Source organism: Lissotriton helveticus, chromosome 4_2, assembly GCF_964261635.1.
Source record: "Lissotriton helveticus chromosome 4_2, aLisHel1.1, whole genome shotgun sequence".
In the NCBI taxonomy this organism is placed as follows: Eukaryota; Metazoa; Chordata; class Amphibia; order Caudata; family Salamandridae; genus Lissotriton; species Lissotriton helveticus.
Window position 1 is genome coordinate 108171537 of NC_136064.1, and position 26337 is coordinate 108197873.

At 49.3% G+C, this 26337-nt stretch overlaps 2 protein-coding genes across 2 annotated transcripts in view; both read left to right on the forward strand.

The window, feature by feature from the left end:
- LOC144752232 (gap junction beta-1 protein-like) overlaps positions 1 to 13166 on the forward strand; it is a 92749-nt gene extending 79583 nt beyond the window's left edge. The window contains exon 2 of the mRNA XM_078640222.1: positions 11613 to 13166. Coding sequence (XP_078496348.1) covers positions 11625 to 12341 — 717 coding nt within the window. The 5' untranslated portion in view covers positions 11613 to 11624 and the 3' untranslated portion in view covers positions 12342 to 13166. The remainder of the gene's footprint in view (positions 1 to 11612) is intronic.
- LOC144752231 (gap junction beta-1 protein-like) overlaps positions 1 to 23906 on the forward strand; it is a 103489-nt gene extending 79583 nt beyond the window's left edge. The window contains exon 2 of the mRNA XM_078640221.1: positions 21204 to 23906. Coding sequence (XP_078496347.1) covers positions 21216 to 22013 — 798 coding nt within the window. The 5' untranslated portion in view covers positions 21204 to 21215 and the 3' untranslated portion in view covers positions 22014 to 23906. The remainder of the gene's footprint in view (positions 1 to 21203) is intronic.
- Positions 23907 to 26337: the final 2431 nt, after the last annotated feature.

A 26337-nucleotide genomic window follows, 5' to 3' on the forward strand; every position in this document is an offset into this window, starting at 1 on the left:
GCCTGTGGCCCCTGTGCCCTGCCTGTGGTGCCTGTGGCCCCTGTGCCCTGCCTGTGACCCCTGTGCCCTGCCTGTGGTGCCTGTGCCCTGCCTGTGACCCCTGTGCCCTGCCTGTGGCCCCTGTGCCCTGCCTGTGCCCCTGTGCCCAGCCTGTGGTGCCTGTGCCCTGCCTGTGGCGCCTGTGCCCTGCCTGTGGCCCCTGTGCCCTGCCTGTGACCCCTGTGCCCTGCCTGTGGCCCCTGTGCCCTGCCTGTGACCCCTGTGCCCTGCCTGTGGTGCCTGTGGCCTGCCTGTGGCGCCTGTGCCCTGCCTGTGGCGCCTGTGCCCTGCCTGTGGCGCCTGTGCCCTGCCTGTGGCCCCTGTGCCCTGCCTGTGGTGCCTGTGGCCCCTGTGCCCTGCCTGTGGCCCCTGTGCCCTGCCTGTGGTGCCTGTGGCCCCTGTGCCCTGCCTGTGACCCCTGTGCCCTGCCTGTGGTGCCTGTGCCCTGCCTGTGACCCCTGTGCCCTGCCTGTGGCCCCTGTGCCCTGCCTGTGCCCCTGTGCCCAGCCTGTGGTGCCTGTGCCCTGCCTGTGGCGCCTGTGCCCTGCCTGTGGCCCCTGTGCCCTGCCTGTGGTGCCTGTGGCGCCTGTGCCCTGCCTGTGGCCCCAGTGCCCTGCCTGTGGTGCCTGTGGCGCCTGTGCCCTGCCTGTGGCCCCAGTGCCCTGCCTGTGGTGCCTGTGGCGCCTGTGCCCTGCCTGTGGCCCCAGTGCCCTGCCTGTGGTGCCTGTGGCGCCTGTGCCCTGCCTGTGGCCCCTGTGCCCAGCCTGTGGCCCCTGTGCCCTGCCTGTGGTGCCTGTGCCCTGCCTGTGGTGCCTGTGGCGCCTGTGCCCTGCCTGTGGCCCCAGTGCCCTGCCTGTGGTGCCTGTGGCGCCTGTGCCCTGCCTGTGGCCCCTGTGCCCTGCCTGTGGTGCCTGTGCCCTGCCTGTGGTGCCTGTGCCCTGCCTGTCCTGTGCCCTGCCTGTGACCCCTGTGCCCTGCCTGTGGCCCCTGTGCCCTGCCTGTGGTGCCTGTGCCCTGCCTGTCCTGTGCCCTGCCTGTGGCACCTGTGCCCTGCCTGTGACCCCTGTGCCCTGCATGTGGCCCCTGTGCCCTGCCTGTGGTGCCTGTGCCCTGCCTGTCCTGTGCACTCTTCTGCCTGGGCGGCTGTCACTCAAGTAGCACCAGTGGAGGCCTCGGTGCTGTCAGAGACACGTCATGCGCGGGTGGTTCCACCAGGGGAGGGAGGGCGCAGGACTGTCCTTACAGCGCCCCCTGCTGGACGGGCACCGCTCGGCTGCACCTCCGGCATTCACCCCCAGCCCCTGAGACTTCGACCCCACAGTACAATATGGGGGCTCTGAGGGGGGCAGCCTGGTCGCGCTGCGCCACCTGCCGGGCACGAGTGGGAGTGCAGCCCAGGACGGCTCTGCTCCTGCGGTGCACAGTCTGGGCAGACCTGGGGCTGCAGCGACCCCTGCAGGGCAGGCCTGGGGCTGCAGCGACCCCTGCAGGGCAGGCCTGGGGCTGCAGCGACCCCTGCAGGGCAGACCTGGGACCGCAGCTGAGCAAATGTTCACAGTCTCTCAAGAGACAGCGCTGCTCGGTCTGTGCCACACGGAGGGCAGGCGTAGGTCTGCAGAGGGGAAGATATTCACAGTGGGCCCGATTCACTGAACTAACTTAAGACAATCCTAAACTTACTACCATTTCCGTATTCACAGAAGGCACTTACTCATTTCGGTATTCACAGAAGGCACTTGCTCATTTCGGTATTCACAGAAGGCACTTACTCATTTTGGTATTCACAGAAGGCGCTTACTCATTTCGGTATTCACAGAAGGCACTTACTCATTTCGGTATTCACAGAAGGCACTTACTCATTTTGGTATTCACAGAAGGCACTTACTCAATTCAGTATTCACAGAAGTTAGGAGTCCTAACTTTACTACTCCTAAACTGAGAAAAATTCTAACTTTAAGACTTTCGGTATTCACAGAAGGCATTTAGGACTCCTAACTTCTGGGAATACCGAAATGAGTAAGTGCCTTCTGTGAATACCGAAATGAGTAAGTGCCTTCTGTGAATACTGAAATGAGTAAGTGCCTTCTGTGAATACCGAAATGAGTAAGTGCCTTCTGTGAATACTGAAATGAGTAAGTGCCTTCTGTGAATACCAAAATGGTAGTAAGTTTAGGATTTTGTCTTAAGTTAGTTCTGTGAATCGGGCCCAGTCTCATAAAGGCAGCCCTGCTCTTACAGAGACCCCTGCTGGACAGGCCTGGAATTGCAGCTGAGCAAATGTTCTTGTCTCCCAAGAGGCAGCCCTACTCGCTCTGTGCCACCTGAAGGGCAGACACAGGTCTGCAGACGGGAATATATTCACTGTCTCACAAGAAGGCAGCCCTGTTCTGACAGAGACCCCTGCTGGACAGGCCTGGGACTGCAGATGCAAAACTTCATAATCTCATGAGGACAGCCCTGCTTTTACAGAGCCACCTGCAGGGCAGGTGTGGGACTGCAATCGAGTAAATATTCGCAGACTCTCAAGAGAGCAGCCCTGCTCAGAATGTGCCACCTGCTGGGCAGGCGAGGGACTGCAACCCAGCAAATGTTCATAGCCTTATAACAAGATAGCAGTGCTCCTACTGTGCCACCTGCCTAGCAGGCCTGGTACTGCAACTGAGCAATATATTCACAGTCTTATAACAGGGCAGCCCTGTTCTTACAGAGACCCCTGCTGGACAGGCCTGGATCTGCAACTGAGCAAATACTCACAGTCTTAAAAGAAGGCAGCCCTGCTCTTACGGAGACCCCTGCTGGACAGGTGTGGGGCTGCAATCAAGCAGATATTCATACCCATAAAAGAAGGCAGCAGTCCTTCTGTGCCACCTGTCAGGCAGGCCTGGGACTGCAACCGAGCAATGTATTCACTGTCTTATAACAGGGCAGCCCTGCTCTTACAGAGACCCCTGCTGGACAGGTGTGGGGCTGCAATCAAGCAGATATTCATACCCATAAAAGAAGGCAGCAGTCCTTCTGTGCCACCTGTCAGGCAGGCCTGGGACTGCAACCGAGCAATGTATTCACTGTCTTATAACAGGGCAGCCCTGCTCTTACAGAGACCCCTGCTGGACAGGCCTGGATCTGCAACTGAGCGAATACTCACAGTCTCATCAGATGGCAGTCCTGCTCTTACAGAGACGCCGGCCGGAGAGGCCTAGGAGTTCAGCTGAGCGAGCATCCGAAGTCTCTTGAGACTCCGTCACTGCCCCCTGCTGGCCGTGCGTGGGAGTGCAGCGGACTGCACACTTAAAGCAGTTCTGTTCTCACACTGGCACATTCTGGACCTCGCAGATACTCCCAGAGCTCTAAAGTAATACGTAAAGTCTAACAAGGGAGTGGGGCATTTCTCATTACACCATACGTGCCCCGGCATTGAGGTGAAAGAACAGTAACCCAACGTCAGTGGGAATTAGGGGAATCCGCGGGGGTACTTGTAGCACTTGGGCTACATACGGCCGCGCAGTGACTCCACGTACTACCGGCGTTGGATTTCCAGGGGTCAGCGGGAGATGGACTGTGAGGCACTCAACAATAAATGCAGTCCTCGTCCACACTGGCTCTCCAGGGGAGGAGACGGCCAGGCCAAGATTGCCTCCAGGAGCAGCTCATCTGCTTTCTAACTAGGGGCCTCATTTATGAGGCCTCGTGTCAGTTTTGCATTTCCGATGCGTCACTTTTTGTGACGCATCGGCGGCGTAAAACATGCCTCCTGTTGCGCACTATTTACAAAGTGATGCATCTAAGCAGGTGTGTCACTTTGTAAACCCCGGCGCTACATTACACCTGCGTCAGGTATAATGTATGCAGAGGGGGCGTTCACCCTCAAAAAGCCTCATAGAAGTGACGCAGTGAAATCTATGAGGTTTCACTGCGCCACTTCTAGGACACAAATGCGTCAATTTCTTACACCTGCCTCACAGCAGGCATAAGAATGACGCAGGCCCTTTGACATGGGGCTTGCCCCATGTGAAAGGATGCATTGCTGGAGTTGCGTCACTTTTGTGACACACTCCAGCAATGCGTCACTTTTGCGCCTACAGATACGTCAGAAATACTGACGTATCTGTAACTCCTTGCGACATGATGCGTCATACATTAAATATGACGCATCAGGTATGTCGCAAGGACTGCGCACTGAGAAGTGACGCATCGCTGCTTTCATGCAGCGATGCGTCATTTCTCATAAATAAGAGCCTAGGAGTGTAGAGGGATGTGTGTGCCTGCATCTTTAGACAGTTCCTGGAGCATAAGAACCTTCTATGTCTGGGACTCAATGTTAAGAAGACTGGAGGCCAGGGCTGGCAGAGTAGAGTAGGAGCCCCAAAACAGACCCGCTCTACCTCCCCTTGGGTCCTTGGCGCAAGTATCAAGTTTTTTATTTTTTATTTAGTTCCCTACTGAGAACAATAAATTTCAGTCCAAACATTTGTTAATACGATATAGTTTTCAAACATTCAGTACAAATTTTAAAACGTTTTTAAAAATGTAAACAGGTTATGACACACAAGTTCATCTGTGGGAACATTTAAAAAGCGAGATCAAACTCTGCACAGTTCCACTATTGTATCTAAGTTGGATCGGTTTTAAATGGCGCCTTCTTGCCTCAACCAGTTTAAAATGCGAGCATAGCGACAGACCGTGCTTCGGGTCTTGCCATTGCAAAGATCGCAACAACTGGTAACTTGTTCTTTGCCTGTCCATTTAGAGGTGAGTGAATTTAAAGGAAGTAACCCAAGCCGAAGTAAGATTATACAACGCCGAGTTCCATGCCTTACGGTAAAATGGATATATTGCTGGACCTGTTTGTATTCTATCGATTCAGCATAGAGTTCATAATGGCCCAATTTGGAACAGTGCAAAGTGTCGAATTCGAAGCTGATCCTCGGCGCCAGATGTTTCTGGGCGCAAGTAAGATACAGCGTCATATTCATTTTCACCAAGACCCCGAAGGGTCTTCAGACATGAGAGGAGAGATGATTGGAACTTGCATCAAAATTGGGGCTAAGATGGCTTTGAAAATCTGTCCTTATCTAAAAGTTGAAGAGGACACGGATCTCGCCTCCGTGGGCTTCCTGATACCCCGCAACATGGAACCCGACCTCAGTAGGCACCCTTGATAGAGGTTTCATCAGTCGATGGGCAGCATGACTTGGGTCGGGAGCCCCTCCCTCAGCACAGGTGAGGGTAGGAGGTCGCTTTGTTGTTGTGCTGCTGAGCTGTCTAGTGGCTGCTGTTCTGGTACATTGCGGATTGAGGGGTATATTTATGAGCTGCTTTGCATCGCGTTTGCATCGCGTTTGCATTGCGTTTGCATTGCGTTTGCATTGCGTTTGCATTGTGTTTGCATTGCGTTTGCATTGTGTTTGCATTGCGTTTGCATTGCGTTTGCATTGCGTTTGCATTACACAAGGTGGTGCATGCATGACACAAACCTTAAACACGATTCATGAAGCCACACACAGCCACTTTGCTTGGCCCCGAGCGGCTCCATAACTCTGGATTAAAGCAACGCAGTCCAAATTGCTGTGTTGCTTTACTCTGCGCCGGCGAGGCGTTGCATTGGTGTTGTGTGTGTGCTCCCACGCAACTCCCATGATTTTTGAGATGTTCCCAGGTTTACCAGAACTAGTAACCTTGGGAATGTCCCAGGAAAGGCGCAACGAGGAGAAATATCTTTGTTTCTTCTCGTTACTTCCTCCTTCTACGTGCCTCTCAGGGTTGTTATTGTGCAGGAAGGTTCCTCCATCCTGCATAAAAACAATCCTGCCTGCAATGGAGGCACCCTTGCTCCATGGGGCATGGGTGCCTGCGTTGGCGTTAGGCCGTCCATTGCCCGTCAGCACAGTAGAAAATGCAAGAATGAGCCGTGTTCTTTTAGATATGGTTCATTCCTGCCGTTTCCCTGTCACGCAGCGCAGCGTACAAAGGTGACTTGCTGCGCTGTACTGCGTGACAATCTTGTAAATCTGCCCCAGAGTATGCATGATTTTTAAGACGCGGGGCTTTATCGTCTTGTGACGTTTTAAGCAAGGGCTGAACATCGCTTTCATTTTGTTTTTAAACCCGGTTGTATTGCTCTGTATCGAAACTGAAAAATATCAATCGACAAAGATGCTGCATTCATACTATCGGCTTCCAAAGCATTGGCATAGTCAGTATATAATTACTGGTCTGACCTCCGCTCTACTGGCCTGGACTTACCTTGCGCTGCTGCGCTGCAGTGGTTCGTCCAATGTGGTGGGTGGTGTATTTTTGATATGCTGTATAATGCATGCAATGCAGCGGTGGTATCTTAATTCCTGCTTTCGAGACTGAGTAGTCTTTGTGCCTACTCGTCACACCCAGAAGTACAACACTATGATTTAGATCTCGGCGGACCGGTTACTCCGTTACAACTAATCTAAATCAGGCCTATGTGACAAATGACTTTTGCCACAGATGTAAAGGAGGGAGAGGAAATGACATGGGTAAGGGGGTAATGTCCCCAAAATATATAAGGTACCAGGGCACGGGAGAAGAGGCATCTACCGCCCTCTAACCCTTTACCTTCATAAACAGCAGTTTCACTGCACTCTGAACTCTGACCCTAATGCCCGTCCCCATGCCAAGACCGTTATAGAGGGTTTTAGGGTTCATCCTTATGTTTTTGGTAGACATGGTGCTTGAGAGGCAGATAGTTGTATGCAGTTCTGGCAGTTATGGTGCTTGAGAGGGAGATAGTTGTATGCAGTTCTGACAGTTATGGTACTTGAGAGGCAGATGATATGCTTGTATGAATTTGTGGCAGTTATGGTGCTTGAAAGGAAGATGCTTGTATGAAGTTATGGCAGTTAAGGAGCTTGAGAAGAAGATGCTTGTATGAAGTTGTGGCAGTTATGGTGCTTGAGAGGCAGATGCTCGTATAAAGTTCTGGCAGTTTTGTTGCTTGAGAGGGAGATACTTGTATAAAGGTCTGTCAGTTATGGAGCTTGAGAGGCAGATGCTTGTATGAAGTTGTGGCAGTTATAGGGCTTGAGAGGCAGATGCTTGTATGAAGTTATGGCAGTTATGGTGCTTCAGAGGCAGATGCTTGTATGAAGTTGTGGCAGTTATGGTGCTTGAGAGGAAGAGGCTTATATTAAGTTGAGGCAGTTATGGTGCTTGAGAGGCAGATGCTTGTCTGTAGTTTTGGTAGTTTTGTTGCTTGAAGATGCGTGTATGCAGTTTTGGTAGTTATGGTGCTTGAGAGGCAGATGCTTTTATGAAGTTGTGGCAGTTATGGTGCTTGAGAGGATGATGCTTGTTTGAAGTTGTGGCAGTTATGGTACTTGAGAGGCAGATGATATGCTTGCATGAATATGTGGCAGTTATGGTGCTTGAGAGGCAGAGGCTTGTATGAAGTTGTGGCAGTTATGGTGCTTGAAAGGAAGATGCTTGTATGAAGTTGTGGCAGTTATGGAGCTTGAGAGGAAGATGCTTGTATGAAGTTGTGGTAGTTATAGGGCTTGAGAGGAAGATGCTTGTATGAAGTTGTGGCAGTTATTGTGCTTGAGAGGAAGATGCTCGTATAAAGTTCTGGCAGTTTTGTTGCTTGAGAGGGAGATACTCGTATAAAGGTCTGTCAGTTATGGTGCTTGAGAGGCAGATGCTTGTATGAAGTTGCGGCAGTTATAGGGCTTGAGAGGCAGATGCTTGTATGAAGTTATGGCAGTTATGGTGCTTGAGAGGCAGGTGCTTGTATGAAGTTGTGGCAGTTATGGTGCTTGAGAGGAAGATGCTTGTCTGAAGTTTTGGTAGTTTTGTTGCTTAAGAGGAAGATGCGTGTATGCAGTTCTGGTAGTTATGGTGCTTGAAAGGAAGATGCTTTTATGAAGTTGTGGCAGTTATGGTGCTTGAGAGGAAGATGCTTGTATGAAGTTGTGGCAGTTTGGTGCTTGAGAGGCAGATGCTCGTATAAAGTTGTGGCAGTTTGGTGCTTGAGAGGCAGATGCTCGTATAAAGTGCTTGCAGTTTTGGTGCTTGAGAGGCAGATGCTTGTATGAAGTTGTGGCAGTTATGGTGCTTGAGAGGGAGATACTTGTATGAAGTTGTGGCAGTTATGGTGCTTTAGAGGAAGATACTTGTATGAAGTTGTGGCAGTTATGGTACTTGAGAGGCAGATGATATGCTTGTATGAATTTGTGGCAGTTATGGTGCTTGAGAGGCAGATACTTGTATGAAATTGTGGCAGTTATGGTGCTTGAGAGGAAGATACTTGTATGAAGTTGTGGCAGTTATGGTACCTGAGAGGCAGATGATATGCTTGTATGAATGTGTGGCAGTTATGGAGCTTGAGAGGAAGATGCTTGTATGAAGTTGTGGCAGTTATGGAGCTTGAGAGGAAGATGCTTGTATGAAGTTGTGGCAGTTATAGGGCTTGAGAGGAAGATGCTTGTATGAAGTTATGGCAGTTATGGTGCTTGAGAGGCAGATGCTTGTATGACGTTGTGGCAGTTATAGTGCTTGAGAGGCAGATGCTCGTATAAAGTTCTGGCAGTTTTGTTGCTTGAGAGGCAGATGCTCGTATAAAGGTCTGTCAGTTATGGTGCTTGAGAGGAAGATGCTTGTATGAAGTTGTGGCAGTTATAGGGCTTGAAGGCAGATGCTTGTATGAAGTTATACAAAAGGGGGTTGTGATGGACGGAGCATCTGAACCAATCAAACACTCACACCCAGTCAAAAGATCTGGGTTTAATCCATCACCGTTCTTTAGCCCACTCTGCCACCCCAGTTCAGACATGGCTATATGCAAATCAGTCTGACCCTGTGCCTCATGGGAACGGTCCAGCCCGAACTGCCAAGCCATGCCTTCCCTGGACCAGAAACAAGCTTCCGATGACCGGTTTCTGGCATTACAGCCGTCTTCAGCCCACCTTGCTTGAATCCAGTGGCAAAGTGAGCAAGGGACTCACGTCTGAGCATACCCTGCCACACTTATGGCGGGTGGCTCCCATAAGTGTGGCAGGGTATGCTCAGACGTGAGTCCCTTGCTCACTTTGCCACTGGATTCAAGCAAGCCGGGCTGAAGACGGCTGTTTTGCCAGAAACCGGTCCTCGGAAGCTTGTTTCCGGTCCAGGGAAGGCATGGCTTGGCAGTTCGGGCTGGACTGTTCCCATGAGGCACAGGGTCAGACTGATTTGCATATAGCCATGTCTGAACTGGGGTGGCAGAGTGGGCTAAAGAACGGTGATGGATTAAACCCAGATCTTTTGACTGGGTGTGAGTGTTTGATTGGTTCAGATGCTCCGTCCATCACCACCCCCTTTTGTACCGCGTTGGCCGCCATAAGTGTGGCAGGGTATGCTCAGTCATGAGTCCCTTGCTCACTTTGCCACTGGATTCAAGCAAGCCGGGCTGAAGACGGCTGTAATGCCAGAAACCAGTCCTCGGAAGCTTGTTTCCGGTCCAGGGAAGGCATGGCTTGGCAGTTCGGGCTGGACTGTTCCCATGAGGCACAGGGTCAGACTGATTTGCATATAGCCATGTCTGAACTGGGGTGGCAGAGTGGGCTAAAGAACGGTGATGGATCAAACCCAGATCTTTTGACTGGGTGTGAGTGTTTGATTGGTTCAGATGCTCCGTCCATCACCACCCCCTTTTGTATGAAGTTCTGGCAGTTATGGTGCTTGAGAGGAAGATGCTTGTATGAAGTTGTGGCAGTTATGGTGCTTGAGAGGAAGAGGCTTATATTAAGTTGAGGCAGTTATGGTGCTTGAGAGGAAGATGGTTGTCTGAAGTTGTGGTAGTTTTGTTGCTTGAGAGGAAGATGCGTGTATGCAGTTCTGGTAGTTATGGTACTTGAGAGGAAGATGCTTGTATGAAGTTGTGGCAGTTATGGTGCTTGAGAGGCAGATGCTTGTATGAAGTTGTGGCACTTATGGTGCTTGAGAGGAAGATGCTTGTCTGAAGTTGTGGTAGTTTTGGTGCTTGAGAGAAAGATGCGAGTATGAAGTTGTGGCAGTTTGGTGCTTGAGAGGCAGATGCTTGTATGAAGTTGTGGCAGTTTGGTGCTTGAGAGACAGATGCTCGTATAAAGTTCTGTCAGTTATGGTGCTTGAGAGGCAGATGCTTGTATGAAGTTGTGGCAGTTATGGTGCTTGAGAGGCAGATGCTTGTATGAAGTTGTGGCACTTATGGTGCTTGAGAGGCAGATGCTTACATGCAGCTCTGGACGCTATGGTGCTTGGGAGGCAGATGCTTGTATGATGTTGTGGCACTTATGGTGCTTGAGAGACAGATGCTTGTCTGAAGTTGTGGCAGCTATGGTGCTTGAGAGGAAGATGCTTGTCTGAAGTTGTGACAGTTATGGTGCTTGAGAGGAAGATGCTTACATGCAGTTCTGGAAGTCATGGAGCTTGAGTGGCAGATGCTTGTATGAAGTTGTGACAGTTATGGTGCTTGAGAGGCAGATACTTGTATGAAGTTGTGGCAGTAATGGTGCTTGAGAGGAAGATGCTTGTATGAAGTTGTGCTTGAGAGGCAGATGCTTGTATGAAGTTGTGGCAGTTATGGTGCTTGAGAGGCAGATGCTTGTCTGAAGTTGTGGCACTTATGGTGCTTGAGAGGAAGATGCTTGTCTGAAGTTGTGGCAGTTATGGTGCTTGAGAGGAAGATACTTGTATGAAGTTGTGGCAGTAATGGTGCTTGAGAGGAAGATGCTTGTATGAAGTTGTGCTAGAGAGGAAGATGCTTGTATGAAGTTGTGGCAGTTATGGTGCTTGAGAGGAAGATACTTGTATGAAGTTGTGGCAGTAATGGTGCTTGAGAGGAAGATGCTTGTATGAAGTTGTGCTTGAGAGGCAGATGCTTGTATGAAGTTGTGGCAGTTATGGTGCTTGAGAGGCAGATGCTTGTCTGAAGTTGTGGCAGTTATGGTGCTTGAGAGGCAGATGCTTGTCTGAAGTTGTGGCAGTTATGTTGCTTGAGAGGCAGATACTTGTATGAAGTTGTGGTGCTTGAGAGGTAGATCCTTGTATGAAGTTGTGGCAGTAATGGTGCTTGAGAGGAAGATACTTGTATGAAGTTGTGGCAGTTGTGGTGCTTGAGAGGAAGATACTTGTATGCAGTTCTTGATGTTATGGTGCTTGAGAGGAAGATGCTTACATGCAGTTCTGCAATTTATGGAGCTTGAGAGGCAGATATTTGTTTACAGTTCTGGAAGGTATGGTACGTGGGTCCATTTGTTAAGGAGGTTGGAGAGGTTGATGTCTGTGTGTGGTTGAATTAATGTTGGCAGCTGGCAAGGTTTTATTTTTGGGTACTGCAGAATAAGACTCCTGCCTGAATCTTGACCTCTTGGCATACATGGCGTCAGACCAGCTTCTGAGCGGGTTATTTTAAATAGTTCCTTAAAGGTGGTATTTGTGCTGCCATTGGTGGGTTAGCTGTATGTCATCTTTGATATTACTGGCTTGGGCAGTTAATTCATGTGTACCATGCAGCCCCTTCGGCTTCTGCTAAGTGCTCCCTGAAGCAACTCCTACCTACCCCTCTCCATGTTTCTTCCATTTAGGTGTGAGACAAGATGAACTGGGCCGGCCTGTACACCACGCTCAGCGGAGTCAGCCGCCACTCTACGAGCATCGGACGCATCTGGCTCTCCGTGGTCTTCATCTTCCGGATCATGATTCTGGTGGTGGCCGCTGAGACCGTATGGAGCGACGAGAAGTCCTCCTTCACTTGCAACACCGAACAGCCTGGTTGCAACAGCGTCTGCTACGATGAGTTCTTCCCCATCTCACACATCCGCCTCTGGGCCCTGCAGATGATCATTGTGTCGACTCCGGCGCTGCTCGTGGCCATGCACATTGCGCACCTGCAGCACCAAGAGAAGAAAGCGCTGAAGATGTCTGGCCAAGACGACGCGAAGCACTTGGACGAGGTTAAAAAGCAGAAAGTGCGCATCTCAGGCACGCTGTGGTGGACCTACTCCCTCAGCGTGATCTTCCGCATCATCATTGAGGTTGGCTTTATGTACCTCTTCTACGTGATCTACCCCGGATACAAGATGATCCGACTCGTCAAATGCAGCGCCTACCCTTGCCCCAACACGGTGGACTGCTTCGTCTCCAGGCCGACCGAGAAGACCATCTTCACCGTCTTCATGCTGACCACATCCGGCATATGCATAGTGCTCAACGTGGCCGAACTCATCTTCCTCATCTTCCGAGCCTGCACACGGTGCTACCGGGGAGAGACAAGCTTGTCATCCGCCAGGAGCTCCTTCTACCATGGGAAGTAGCAACCACAGACGAAGCTGAAGGACATGCGGCTGGAGGAGGGGGCCTGGATGAAGAAGAAACATCGGCTAACGGCCCCACCATCCAAAGAATGAGTCCCTCTCGCTCCTCTAGATCTGCCTGTCATGAGCCGCACGGCCGCCATTTGTAAGGATTATAAAGACTCAAACAGACAGGAGGTAGCTGGTGGTCTGACTCCACCAATAGACTTTGAACTTTACAGACTAGACGCTCAATACAGGTCAACAAAGCCATATTGGGAATTGGTTACATGGTGCAGGTCAACGGCTTCAGCCAGGGGCATCCCGGTCACTCAGGCTTCAGCAGAAACATCTCATTTGCCCGTACGCTGCTCGTCCATCGCGGTTAACCCTCATGTGGACTTGTGGTCAACAGACTTCTCTTTGAGTGGACTTGAGTGGACTTTGAGTGGACTTTCCTTCAGTGGATCTGAAAGAAGAGATGGTGGTGGGAGGGAGCAGGGGTGTTTCCTCCTCTTGGTTGTGTCAGCATGGACAATAATCCCATTGGCTGCCTGGGACTGCTGCAAGGACTGCGACTGCATCACCCCCTGTTCCTGGCACATGACTGACTCTGTCCCACTTCCACCGGCCCATTGAGATAGTTACCAGATTCCCTCTCTGGTCACTCCACCTTTTGTCCCCGATAACTGCTGCTGGAAGCAGGACTCCTGTAACAACTGAGGGGCATATTAGCAAGAACCTCGTTAAAATGATTGCCGTTTTAGCGGCAGAAAACGGCCATTAAAGCGGCGATAATGGGCATGCTAATATGTGTTATAGAATTCCAATAGAAGCCCCGGTTAGATGTGCAGGACATATAACCTGGGCTTCTATTGGAATTCTATAACGCATATAAGCAAGCCCATTATCGCCGTTTTAGCGGCAGTTTCCTGCCGCTAAAACGGTAATCATTTTAACGAGGTTCTTGCTAATATGCCCCCGAGTGCCCAGTTTCAAGGAAGTGCGGAGCTGCACCGCGCTCACCCAGTCTTACAGGAATGCCTGAGCTGTTACATTTTGTGGGTTGGGGTGGGATATAGGATTTTGTGTTGGGGTGAAGTGTTTGCGTGTTTCTGGGTGGGTTACAGTTACTGTTCATTCAAAATAATTCTGAATTTCCTCTAGAAGTGTTTGTGATTTGAAAACTCTGACCCCTCGGCTCTCCTGGAGTCTCGCTAGGCGCCCACTGATGACGTCACGGGCGGCTGCTGATGGCGTCACAGGGGTCCATCAGGGCTGGGGCAAGGAGGGCTGAGGGAACGTTGATTTGTGAAAGGCATTGAAATCATTGGAATGAATCAATCACGTGCAGAGAGTGAACCGGAAGAGTTACATTGTGGAACTGTCAATAAAGGGCTTTTAAAGAACCCGGGGTCGCCTCTCTTTAATACTGAAATGATGGTCCATCTCTCACATCCGGGGCTTACTGACAAAACCACCTGCTTACACGTCACAGGCTCGCTGCATCTCTAAGGGACATTTCCTTGGGTCATTGTGGCAGGGACTGGCCTGAGGTATACATTCCATGGAGGCGGGGCCTGTGCCTGGAAGAACAACAGCCATTGGTGATTCACATCAAGCCCCGCCCCTTCCTGCGGTGGGATTCTGGGATCCTGCCTGGAAGGGACCACAGCCATTGGTGATTCACATCAAGCCCCGCCCCTTCCTGCGGTGGGATTCTGGGATCCTGCCTGGAAGGGACAGCAGCCATTGGTGATTCAGATCAAGCCCCTCCCCTTCTTGTGGGGGATTCTGGGATCCTGCCTGGAAGGGACAGCAGCCATTGGTGATTCACATCAAGCCCCGCCCCTTCCTGCTGTGGGATTCTGGGATCCTGTCTGGAAGGGACAGCAGCCATTGGTGATTCAGATCAAGCCCCTCCCCTTCTTGTGGGGGATTCTGGGATCCTGCCTGGAAGGGACAGCAGCCATTGGTGATTCACATCAAGCCCCGCCCCTTCCTGCTGTGGGATTCTGGGATCCTGCCTGGAAGGGACAGCAGCCATTGGTGATTCAGATCAAGCCCCTCCCCTTCCTGCGGTGGGATTCTGGGATCCTGCCCGGACACATCCCACACTTCCTGGCTCAGATGTTTACATTTAAGGAGAAATCTTGAATTTAAATGTCTGGGGTCGCAGGATTCTCTGCTTCATTCCATATTATTGTTTCTGTACAAATTACCCACAATTAATTCATAGATCAGCCTCTCCTTCTTAGAAACGATACCCCTGCAACTTAACAATGGCCACACTCAGCTCTTATTCATGTGTCCACCACAAAGAACCCGGATTAATGCATGGACTGGTTTCTGTGAGATCACAAGACTGACCCTACTAACCAATATTAACCAATAAGACTGAACTAGCAACTAGTAAATAATCAAAATAGGGAGTGAAGAGGTTATGCCTAGAAGGCAATCTATTAGACACACAGGGATCCACCCCTGAAGGATATGTGCCCGAGGGGCATGTTATCAACCACGGCGTTAACATTATCACCGCTTTAGTGGCAGAAAACTGCCGCTAAAGCGGCGATGATGGGCTTGATAATACGCCCTTGAGAATTCCCATTGAAGCCCATGTTCACACCAGAACCTGGGCTTCAGTGGGAATTCACAAGGGCGTATTATCAAGCCCATTATCGCCGCTTTAGCGGCAGCTTGCTGCCGCTAAAGCTGCGATAATGTTAACGCAGTTTCTTGCCCTCATGATGGCATGCTTGATCATGGGGGTCTTCCCGCCCCGCTGCGGGACGGGGCGCGATACAACCTACGACTACGCAGGAGCACTTTTGGTTAGATAAAGCTATGTGTTGTGTAGGTATGTGAGTGGAAAGGTCAGGAGTGAGTGAAGGAGTGAGTATGATAAAAAATACCTGGCTCAATGGAAAAAAAACTTCAATGTTCCATTGAGCTAGTATTGTTAACCTCTACAGCGCTAGCGGGTTTTCTCGCTGTGCGCTGATTTTTCAAAATCGCGCGTATCATGACAAAGCCAGCTCGTCATCCGCGTAGCGCAGGTAATGCCCATGACGAGCTGGCTTTGTCATCAGCGCTGAAGGGGTTAAATAGTAGTCGTAGGTTGCAGCACGCCCTGTTCTGCAGCGGGGTGGGAAGACCCTCATGAGGGGTATTTAAACAAAACTGTGTGCTTTCCAGCATTGTAGGAGACACACCTAGTTTGGGGAGCACGGACACATATCCTTCTGGGGTGGATCCCTATGTTTCTAATAGATGAAGTAGCCACTAACCTTGGGTTCCAGAGTAGCGTGCTACCCTTCTTAAAGTGCTCCAATGCCGCGCCACAGGCTGTAAGTGCTACATAAATCCAATTACAATACAACCCTCTCTTATCCGCTGTGACGTTCTCTTTTTCTTATGATTTGCTGGATCACCCACTCACTTTTGTGCTTTCATTCCCTTAAAGTCTTAGGTTTTCGCTCCTTTTACCACTCTATTTACTGAATAAGGAATCACTGCGACCGCCTCCCGCTGTCTCGTCTCACGGCTTTGTGATCTTTCTCTCTCCCTCCTTCTCTCTCTCTAATCTGCTGTTTTCTTGTCGTGTAGCATCACACCGTACCACGTTGACATTCTGTGGTAGCTGGCACTGTAGACCTAACTTCAGAAGCACCAGGCCACTCTTCGGTATGGTCAGTGCCTGATGTCTGTGGGAGGAACATCTGAAGAGGGTAATATCATTAGGGAAGGTTTTTCACAGGGAAGGCGGTCGCGGGGTGTCCAATCCCATCCATGGGGCTCATTACAGTACGCAGAGTGTGCTCAAGAAGGCTTGTGCTTGTGTATGTGTGTCACTGGTCACAGTTTACTCTCTACCTATGGTGTATATTGCAGAGGAACACGCCCCCTTTGGGGGAGCGCGGTGTAAGGGGTGTCGCTTGTGATACACACCACACAGTGCTTCCAAAGTCCTCCATGTTGAGGTCAGGCACCAGTCAGAGGTTACCACAATTTCCCACCTCTTCTACCCCCTCCCAGTGGACAAGCACTTTGACATGACTTCAAGGGACACTTAATCAGTGCTTTAAATGGAAATAATAAAGTGCAGGTACTTCAAGACATACCAGACGGCATGTCTGGCGAGACAGGGTATCGCCTGGGTAGATGCCACACAAACGTACATGCCAGTATGGCTAGAGGTCGAACAAGACATCCTGGGAGGGCTCAAGCCAATAGCACTCCTAACAGCGAACCGGCACCCACTGAAAGCCAGCGCCATACTAAAACACACGAGAGACGCCCTGCTGAAGGTGGACAGGCACATGGCGCAGAAACTGAAAGGCACAGCTTGGGAATCCATCTGGTTCAACACTAAAGTGACCTACCAGGGGGCGACACTGCATAACGACACGTGGATCGGGAAAGGCATCAGCACGCCCAGCCAAACGGAGACCAGGCAAGGACCGCTGACGTTCCAGAACCTACAGCAGCTACATGACCTCCCGAACCAAGAGTTCTATAACTTCCTAAAAATTAAGACAGCAATAACAAAGGCCAACCTATGCGGAGGAGAGCCAGGAATCATCAAGTACCTGCAGCTCCTCAACTCAGCAGGTCACCAAACGGCAAAGATCTATAAGCTCCTGAGCCCATCCAAGCTGGCGCAGAACAAAAAAGCAACTAGCACATGGGAGACGCTCCTGGGCAGGCAACTGAATGAAACAGAGCGAGCAAAAATGTGGAGCTCAGCGACAACAAACAAAATCACCCCACAGCTAGCGCAAACAAAATACTGGCTACTCCACAGCGCCTACTGGACGCCATCCAAACTCCACAAGGTCGGCATCGCAGATTCAGACAAATGCTGGAACTGCCTGAAAGATGAAGGCACCCTCGAACACCTTATCTTCACCTGCGTGAAAGTCAAGAAGTTCTGGGCACAAATCAACACTTTCTTGAACGATATGCTCAAAACAGATCTGGAAATCAGCTTCGTCAGCCTGGCGACTGAGCACCTAACAGCGAACCTAAAAAGTAGAGAAGAGAGAGAACTCCTAGACCTACTACTCACAGCAGCCCTTAAAATAATCCTAACGAACTGGAAAAACACAGCCAAAGCAAACTTCAAAACATGGATCAACTGGGTCACCTTCCTGAGAGGAGCCGACAACATTACAGGCACTCTCTCAAAAGAACATAAAGCCAAGCTGCACATGTGGGACCCGCTCGACGAGCTCCTGAGGAAGACCCTATAAAGGACAATTAAGGACAATAACGTGCGTGCACACCCCCCCCCCCCTCTCTTCTCCTCTTCTTCTTTCTTTTTTCCTCCAGTGGAGGGAGAACAATCGCGCTGCCACGAACGGACTGTCATAGATATGACCGCCACCATTGTACTCAGACCTGTATATATATATTTTTGTACGACCTTCTTTTGTATGCCAATAAAAAAAAATTCTAAATAAAAAAATAAAAATAAAGTGCAGGTACTCCTGCTGTTGAGGATACCTGTTTGCTCCTGAGAAGTGCTGGTACTCTACTATTAAATGTACTGCAGCAGTGCTGGGAAGTGCAGGTAATCTCTCCCTTTCAGGTTCAAGAAGTGCAGGTACTCAGTACCGGACAGTACCGGCCCATTTAAAGCACTGCACCTAGTGCTGCAAATAAATCTAAAAATGATAAAAACAATGTGCCCCTTCCTGCGATATTTGGAAAATAAAAACATACAATGTTGAGATCAACACACCACAGGGAACATCATTTACAACGCAACTTTTACTCCGCACTACCATTACGACGCAGCTATGCGCTGGAGGGCGCTGTAGGATAGGAAATAGTTTAATTTTCTATCCAACACCTTCCCTACTATCCACGGGGATTGGAGTTGGAATAGAAAATTAAACTATTCTACTATCTAGCGCCCTCCAACGCAAGTCGTTGTAACGACTTGCGTTGTAAAAACTGCATTGTAATGGCGTGCGGGGTAAAAGCATGCGCTGTGATGTCATACATCCACACACCACAGTGTAGTACAACAGCACACCTCCCCTGCGAGGCGCGTGCACCTGTAAAAATCATAACGTGGCGTGGTATAGAAGGTATACGCTGTGTGTGTCTGAAACACAAAAGTAAGTGTGGAATTATTGTGTAATGGTAAGTTACAAATGGAACACTCATTTACCTCCAGTCAAATGTCTCATAGCTTGCATGGAGCTAGAAACAGGCTTTTGTCAGGAAAGAGTGAACAGTACCGAGAAGGCTCTGGAGCTCCCTCTGAAAGAGTCTCTTCTACACACCAACCACCACCTCTGTGCACTGGGACTGGGGGCTGGTGACCTGCACTGGAAACACAATCACTAGGTGGAAATGCTCTGCTCTGAACTGCAGGCACAGGGTAGTCCCTCCTCTCTGTCGCTGAGCAGCTCAAAGGAAGCTGGGATCACCTGAGTGGTGAATGCTGCCTCTGGCTGCCAGGCTGAGGATTGCATGCATTTCATGGTGTGTGTAAGCCCCCCTCACTGCACAGCTGACTCACCCTGAGTGCACATTGCAGCACCAAACTGTGCCATTCCCAGACACCACCTCAACATGCAATGGAAGCAACTTCATGTGTGTCACAGCTCAGCTAAAAAACATCAGATCTCTACACGCGAAGCTTCTGTGGGCAGGGGTCCTAAGAGCGCTTCAACCTCTGGAAGTGTCAATGCTGCACTAACAGAGCCCTGAAGCCTCACCCTGCCTTTAAAACGGATAGTTTATCCAGTGGCGGCTGGCATCTACGGGGAGGGTCAGGCACACGCTCTTTAAATAACATATATTTAAAAAAAAACGTTCCTTAACTTGGCGACATCCTCGCTCCACACCTTTTCTTTCCACACAGGAACCGGAAGCAGCAACTCCCTCAACCAATCCTAGGGTTGCTATCACCAGCATGAGAGCAGCCCTAGGATTGGTGGGAGCGACATGACTCGGCGCTCAACAGCGCTCTGGGGTCTTTGGCTTTCTCTAACCCACCTGTCTTAAGACAGCTGCATTAGAGATGTTTAACGTGCGCATGTGTGGCTGGCCGTCGCAAGACGTCCAGCCAAAAAGACATGCGCACTTTACACAGTGCCATATCAGCCCACCCTCCCACCCTCCTCCCTGATGATTGACATGCTCCTGTCACTCACCTGTGGCCCGCCCCCTTTCATGACGCTCGGCCAGGGACACGGTATGAATTAATGAATTACCATTTTATTTTTCATCTTTGGGGGGATCTTTAAGTGGGGAGACACTCCTCCACTCAAACGGAGGAGCTGCCCCTGCGTTTATCACAAGTAACCCAAGCATGTGCACCATCCCTCCCAACATCAGCCTTGACCCCTCCCCTGGCAGTTGTGCCTTGAAATATCCCAATAAAAGCATGGAGAGTGTGTTCATCCTTTGCTTCGCTGCGTAACCCTCTAGCCGGTACAGAGGCTACGCAGACCCCTGCGGCTGCGCTGCAGAGCCCAAGTTCATCGGCAGCACTGCAGACTTCAATGCACACCGGCCTCACAGGGATTCGGCGTAGGGCAGAGCAGCAGGTAACCTCGCGGCACTACCCTGCACCGCAGGGAAAGGACAGGAATGCACCGTATATATCCAATTTGTTGCATTCCTGTCCTTTCCCCCAGCGCTGGTGCCATTTCGGCAGTCTAGCGCCAATGCAAGGGTGCCTGTGTTGTCGGCTGAATAGGCGTTTTCCTCTTCCTACGTGTGCTGCAGAATGCAGTACATATGAAAAGAGGAAAAAACAAGGAGAAATAAAGTTATTTCTCCTGGTTACACCTCACCTTGGGGGGTAGTAAGGTTTTGGCGCATCCCCAGGTTTACATTGTGTCGTAATTCTGGGGATGCGTCAAAATTCATGGGTGTTGCATACGGAAACCACCGCAAAGCCCGTGGAATGCCTCACGAACACAGATAAAGGCAACGCAGCGATTGGCGCTGCCGTGCCTTACTCCATATCTACGAGGCCGTGCACAGCCACGCATGGCCTCATAGGTATGATTTTGTAGTTTGTGGCGCTGAAGCGCCAGGAACAGTGACACTCCAGCGGCACAAGGGGCTCATAAATATGCCCGCTGCGTCTGCATGTAGTCCCTAATCCATGTCTCGTGTCCTGCCTCACACCACTGCATCCTAACCGTGAGCGACTGCCCACCGAAGGATGTGCAGGTGTGGTACGCTGTGTAAATAATGCTTAGCAGTTTAGGACAAAAGCAGACCCTTCTTCCAGCGCTTTCTTCCAGCGCCTCGAGACCCTCGCAGGTGATTTGCCGTGCTCTACAAACATTGATTGATTGATTGATTCTTTGGTTTGGAGGGAGGAACATTCTCCTACAAAGACCAAAAGAAAACAACCTGGGCTGCTTTGTCGATGACAGAGAAGGGTACGTCTTGTATACACGGAGCACTGATTCAGGGTCCTGGTCCATGGGGGTCTTGAACCCTCCACTCCGGGCAGTGGTCCTAGGTTTGTGTAACAGAAAGAGGTGGGTTGGTTTTGTTAGCCGAAAGTCCTCTGTTCCACGAGGGTAGGTGCAGGTCTGGGGCTGGGAATGGTGGGTTGAAGGCTCCAGTGATGGCGATGCAAGAGTTTGTGCTGGTCACATTGAACCTTTCGTTGAGGGCCAGTTTGAGAGTTTGTTGGTGGTGTGTATGTGTCTGTTGATAGCTGTGAGAGAGTGTGGAGGTTATGTCAAAACCTTTCGGATGCTAAGTGAGATACATACAATTCTACGCATTTACAGAATGGACGTCTTCGTCCCGCCATTTTTTTCTTGGCCACGCTTGCCTCTGTGCTCTTGTAACAGGCCCTTCCACTGCTAACGATTACTCTATCTTTTTTGCCACTAGGTGTAGGACAAGATGAACTGGGCTGGCCTCTATGTCATCCTCAGCGGAGTGACCCGTCACTCTACGAGCATCGGCCGCATCTGGCTCTCCGTGGTCTTCATCTTCCGGATCATGGTGCTGGTGGTGGCCGCTGAGAGTGTGTGGGGTGACGAGAAGTCCTCCTTCACCTGCAACACCCAACAACCTGGTTGCAACAGCGTCTGCTACGATGAGTTCTTCCCCATCTCACACATCCGTCTCTGGGCCCTGCAGATGATCATTGTGTCGACTCCGGCCCTGCTCGTGGCTATGCACATCGCGTACCTGCAGCACCAAGAGAAGAAAGCGCTGAAGATGTCCGGCCAAGATGACGCCAAGCACTTGGACGCGGTTAAAAAACACAAAATGCGCATCTCAGGCACGCTGTGGTGGACCTACTCCCTCAGCGTGATCTTCCGCATCATCTTTGAGGTTGGCTTTATGTACCTCTTCTACATGATCTACCCGGGGTACAAGATGATCCGACTCGTCAAATGCAGCGCCTACCCTTGCCCCAACACGGTGGACTGCTTCGTCTCCAGGCCGACCGAGAAGACCATCTTCACCGTCTTCATGCTGACCACATCCGGCATATGCATAGTGCTCAACGTGGCGGAGATACTCTTTCTCATCGTCAGAGCCTGCACACGGCGGTCCAGGAATCGCTCGAGCTTGGCATCGACAAAAAGTTCCTTCTACGAAGGCAAAGAGTACAAGCAGAATGAGTTTAACCAAAGACTGACAGAAGGTGGAGACTTGAAGGAGAAGGGGGTCCACTGCTCGGCCTCCTAAGGTGACCCTTCCTCCTCGTCTTCCTCCTCCTCCTCTGCCACAGACACGAGCATCATAGGTACCTTTTCGAAAGCTCAAGCACAGACTAGAAGGGGCTGGCGGTGGTGGTAGGGGGGTTGCACAACAAGAACATTGAGCAGAAAACAAAGACATTGAACAAGATGTCAACCAGGCTGCCCGGTGATTGGGCAGCAGGCTTCAGATCAGGATGGAACCTTATCTTCTAGTTGAACACTCACCGTTGCCAATAAGACACGGAGAGGTGGATTCGTCTGTCGAGACCACCATGAACCAGTAAATCTCTGTAGACGGAAGCTCGGCACTGGCGTCTGACCGTGTCTTTGTGGCTTACCAACATTTATTTATTCGCTGGACCATGGATAAATAGCACACCAAGCAGCGCCTCCTCTTGAGTCACGAGGAAGAAGGAGCTAGAGGGGGGGTGGGGATCCTTGCCTGTTACAGGACACAGCGGAGAGATACCAAAGCAGCTGATTGCTACGGCTGCGACTGGAAATAGGATATACCTCTGCGTCCGACACTGCCAGTGTCATACAGACCATAAATGTTACCCCAATATTCTCCAAACTTACTTCCACCAAACTCTAGGCCACCCTGCTCCGATATTATTGTTCTTTTGGACTATCCCCCCACCTAAACCGCTCCATCATGTACTAGAAAAACTCCCAGGCACTGCGTTACTTTGCCCTGTGACAATCGAATCCCAACCCCAAACAGATCTTTACCCCATAGTTCCGTGCCCCCCTTCCTAAGGCATACTTTCAAACCTACTCCACCCTTAACCAACTTTAAATCAACCTACCAGCATGGTTAAGCTACCTTGTATCAATGTCACCTCCATAGTGAATCTTATTCCACTCCATGCAGGGTTCCTTGACGTCATGCCTCCCTTTTCTACGTCACTTCTCACTACACCAGCCCATTCCAACCAAGTTCCTCTTGCAAAGTTGCAAAGAAGATGGAGTGGTACACTACCAAAATGTTCAGGAATTAATAATTAAGCTTGACCAGTTCCGTTGTAGAAAAAGTCTTTATTCATATAAATCCAAATGCATGAACACTAGACAACAGCCAACGCGTTTCGTTCTTGAAAGAACTTCATCAGGTCACTTTCTGTTTTGCCGCAACACAACTACTTCTATCCAGTGCTTTTATACTGGCCCTTATCAAGGCGGCCCGTATATCACCTCGGTGACGCTACTGAGCAACGCCACCTTGAATCCTTGGAACTTATTTTCCAGTGATACTTTCACTCGACGCAACAAATGCCCTGATGAAGTTCTTTCAAGAACGAAACGCGTTGGCTGTTGTTTAGTGTTCATGCATTTGGATTTATATGAATAAAGACTTTTTCTACGAAGGAACTGATCAAGCTTTATTATTAATTCCTCTTGCACAGTGTTCAACTAGCAGTATTTAGTGGTCTCAGGACCTTGCTGCCCCGGGTACTCCAGGAACTCATGGCCACATTGGTATAAACGGGCAACTCTTTAACCAATATCTTTATTGATTCCCCGCCCCCCACCCAACCCCAGCTGCTTCGGTACAATACAGGGTTAACTTCAAGGTATGAAGGATTTTACTGTTTGCTTCCCTTTTTTAATGTTAAATTAAATTGATTGCACTCTTGTTTGGATGAGTTTACGTCCTGCGTTCCTCCCAGCTCTTGGCTCACACACGATTGCACATGTCGCCCAGTGATGGCGTCACCTCATGGTATGGGAGGGTGAGGTTCTGATCAATGAGAGAAATCATGACGAATGGAAAAAATGATTTGAGATAAAGTAATCAATGTTGCCGTGAGTGATGATCATAAGCTACTGAGATACTTTGGAAGAGTTTTTTTCATTATTAAAGTCAATTTTTAAAGTACGTCTTTGCTGCTTTCTGTCTGGCACTCCAATCATTCCATTTAATCTCTCCTCAGCCTTCCTTTCAGGTTTATTAAGACATGTACCAAATTGGATTATTATCTGGGACGGGTGACTGTTCACCTCAAAGAATAATCACAACTATGGACAGTGTGAACTTTCGAAGTCACTAAATAAACCTGAGCTCAACCCTCTGTGAGCCGTGGCACAGAGCAGACAGGCTTAACTTAGGTCAATTTGCAAAGTATTTATTCTACAGTGAAACAGTTATAAAGTCAAAATGACAAAAACTAAAAATCCCAAACCGAATAAAAACATAGACTAATATTTGATAAACAAAATTACAAAAATTCAATAAGGGGAACTGGCGATATGAATTTTTAAAGTTTTAACTAAGAATAGCACCAAGAAGTACAACACGCCAATGATAGTCAATGGTCGTGGTAGAACAGGACCTAAGGGCAGTTTGAGGCTATCCTGATGGAGTGAGGGTGAGGTACACCAACCAGGTTTGTTCTGGTCAAAGAGTTTACCTTCTGACTTGGTCACAAAGGTCCCGATCCACCAGAGGAGTACACTTATAAAGCCCCATTATCTCAGGGGAGGCACTTAGAGGCTCACAGAGATCAGTTCAAATATATGATTCAACCCCTATTTTTAATATTGATTAAAAATCCGAACAAAACGTAATGTTGGATTTTTCATAAATATTTAGGAAAAGTAACTTTTGAAAAAGTACTTTTACCCTGCCTAAAGCTCCTGGATGCTGATTTGCATTAGCCTGAAAGCATCTGCTCTGCCAGTGCATTACCTTAATGAGGTGTAAAAACGGCTCCTAGAGCAGAGACAATGAGTTAGGCCTGGTTCAGGCTGATATTTTCAGGCCAAAGCCAAAGAATTAGATGCATTCCACTAATGATGTCATACGAGTTAGCACATCTATTGAATTGATGTAAGTTTTCACGATAAAAGAGTTGGTGAAAACAGAGATCAGGAGGAACTTTGGGGCATATTATCAAGGGATTTATCTCCGCTTTTTTGGCTTTAAAAGCCACGAAAGCGGAGATAAAATTATCTCCCTATCAGCAACAGGGTGCTAACACGCAAATTCGCATGTTAGCACCCTTCTTCTCTACGCGTCCCCTTGCATCTCTAATGAGATGCAAAGGGGGTGTTCCAGAGAAAAATAATAGGAGAAATGTTGTTAAGCGACATTTCTCCTATTATCAAGGATTTCGCTAACCCTGTTAGTGATAAAAAAAAGCTGCGCTAACCGCGGTTAGCACTGCTTTTTTTACACCTGGTATTTTCCTGACTTAGTAAGCACAACAAGGGAACCTCTTTTTGGTCCCCATCAGGCTGCACAGCCTATTATGAATGAATGTAATGAATTAAATTCGTTTTCAGCCATTAATATATTTCATCATATTTTGCACCATTATTATTTCCTTGTTTTCTTTACTTTTGATTATTTCAATCCATTACACTCATTGCTTCTTCTTATTCAAAGACCACAGGAGCAACGTTGATTCCACATGCCACGTTTTATTAACAGTCACCCAATGCATTTCGGGAATCAATCCCTTCTTCGGGGGTTTCTAAAGTACAAAGAAATTATCTTTATCAGTTTCGTAGTCCTCATTATACACGAAGCAAAAAACATGCAGCAAAAACATGCTCACATTATCCATATCGCACAGCTAACGAAACAGTATGGTTCACAATGTCTGGAAAATGTTTCCTGACTTAGCCATGATATCCTATGGAAGGTGGATATCATGGCTAAATTTGTGAGCCCGTATCATCAAGCTAACGCCAAACTTCGAGAGATTATCGTTGGTTTTCCAGCGATAATCTCTCATTTGGCAGTTAGCCAGTGACAGAAACAGACGAACCGAGAAGCGTCTATTAAATTTAGATACACGCACTGAAGAACTGCCACACGATTTAACAGTCAGGAAGCGAACACGATGGGACTCTATTAAGCAAGAAGTCCGGAGGACCACGTTGCCCACAAGTCATCGTGCAGCGGGCTCCAAGCCATTTGATTTTGAGAGTGCCTTCTCTTCCCCACGAACTTTACACAGCTGGTTTGAGAAGACTTACAGAATGACAGTGAAGGCCAGTGTCCAGTCCAAGTCCTGAGGAGAACCCCCAAACAAAGCCCGGGTTCGAAACGCGTTGACCCTGTGCTGGAACAGGACCTAGAAAGGGTGTCACAGGACTGCAATTTAGGATTTAGTTCCCCTGTTACTAGACCCTTGTAAATAAGAATTTCCAGCACAGCCAAATAAGCAGGCCTACAGAAAGGAGTGAACGGACGCTTGTTTGTTTTTTTGTTATCAGGACTGGTGCCCCATGAAATGAATGATTAAGAGGCATCTTTTCTTCTCTCTTTTTTCGTTTGTATATGATGTTTTCATCAGTTTGTT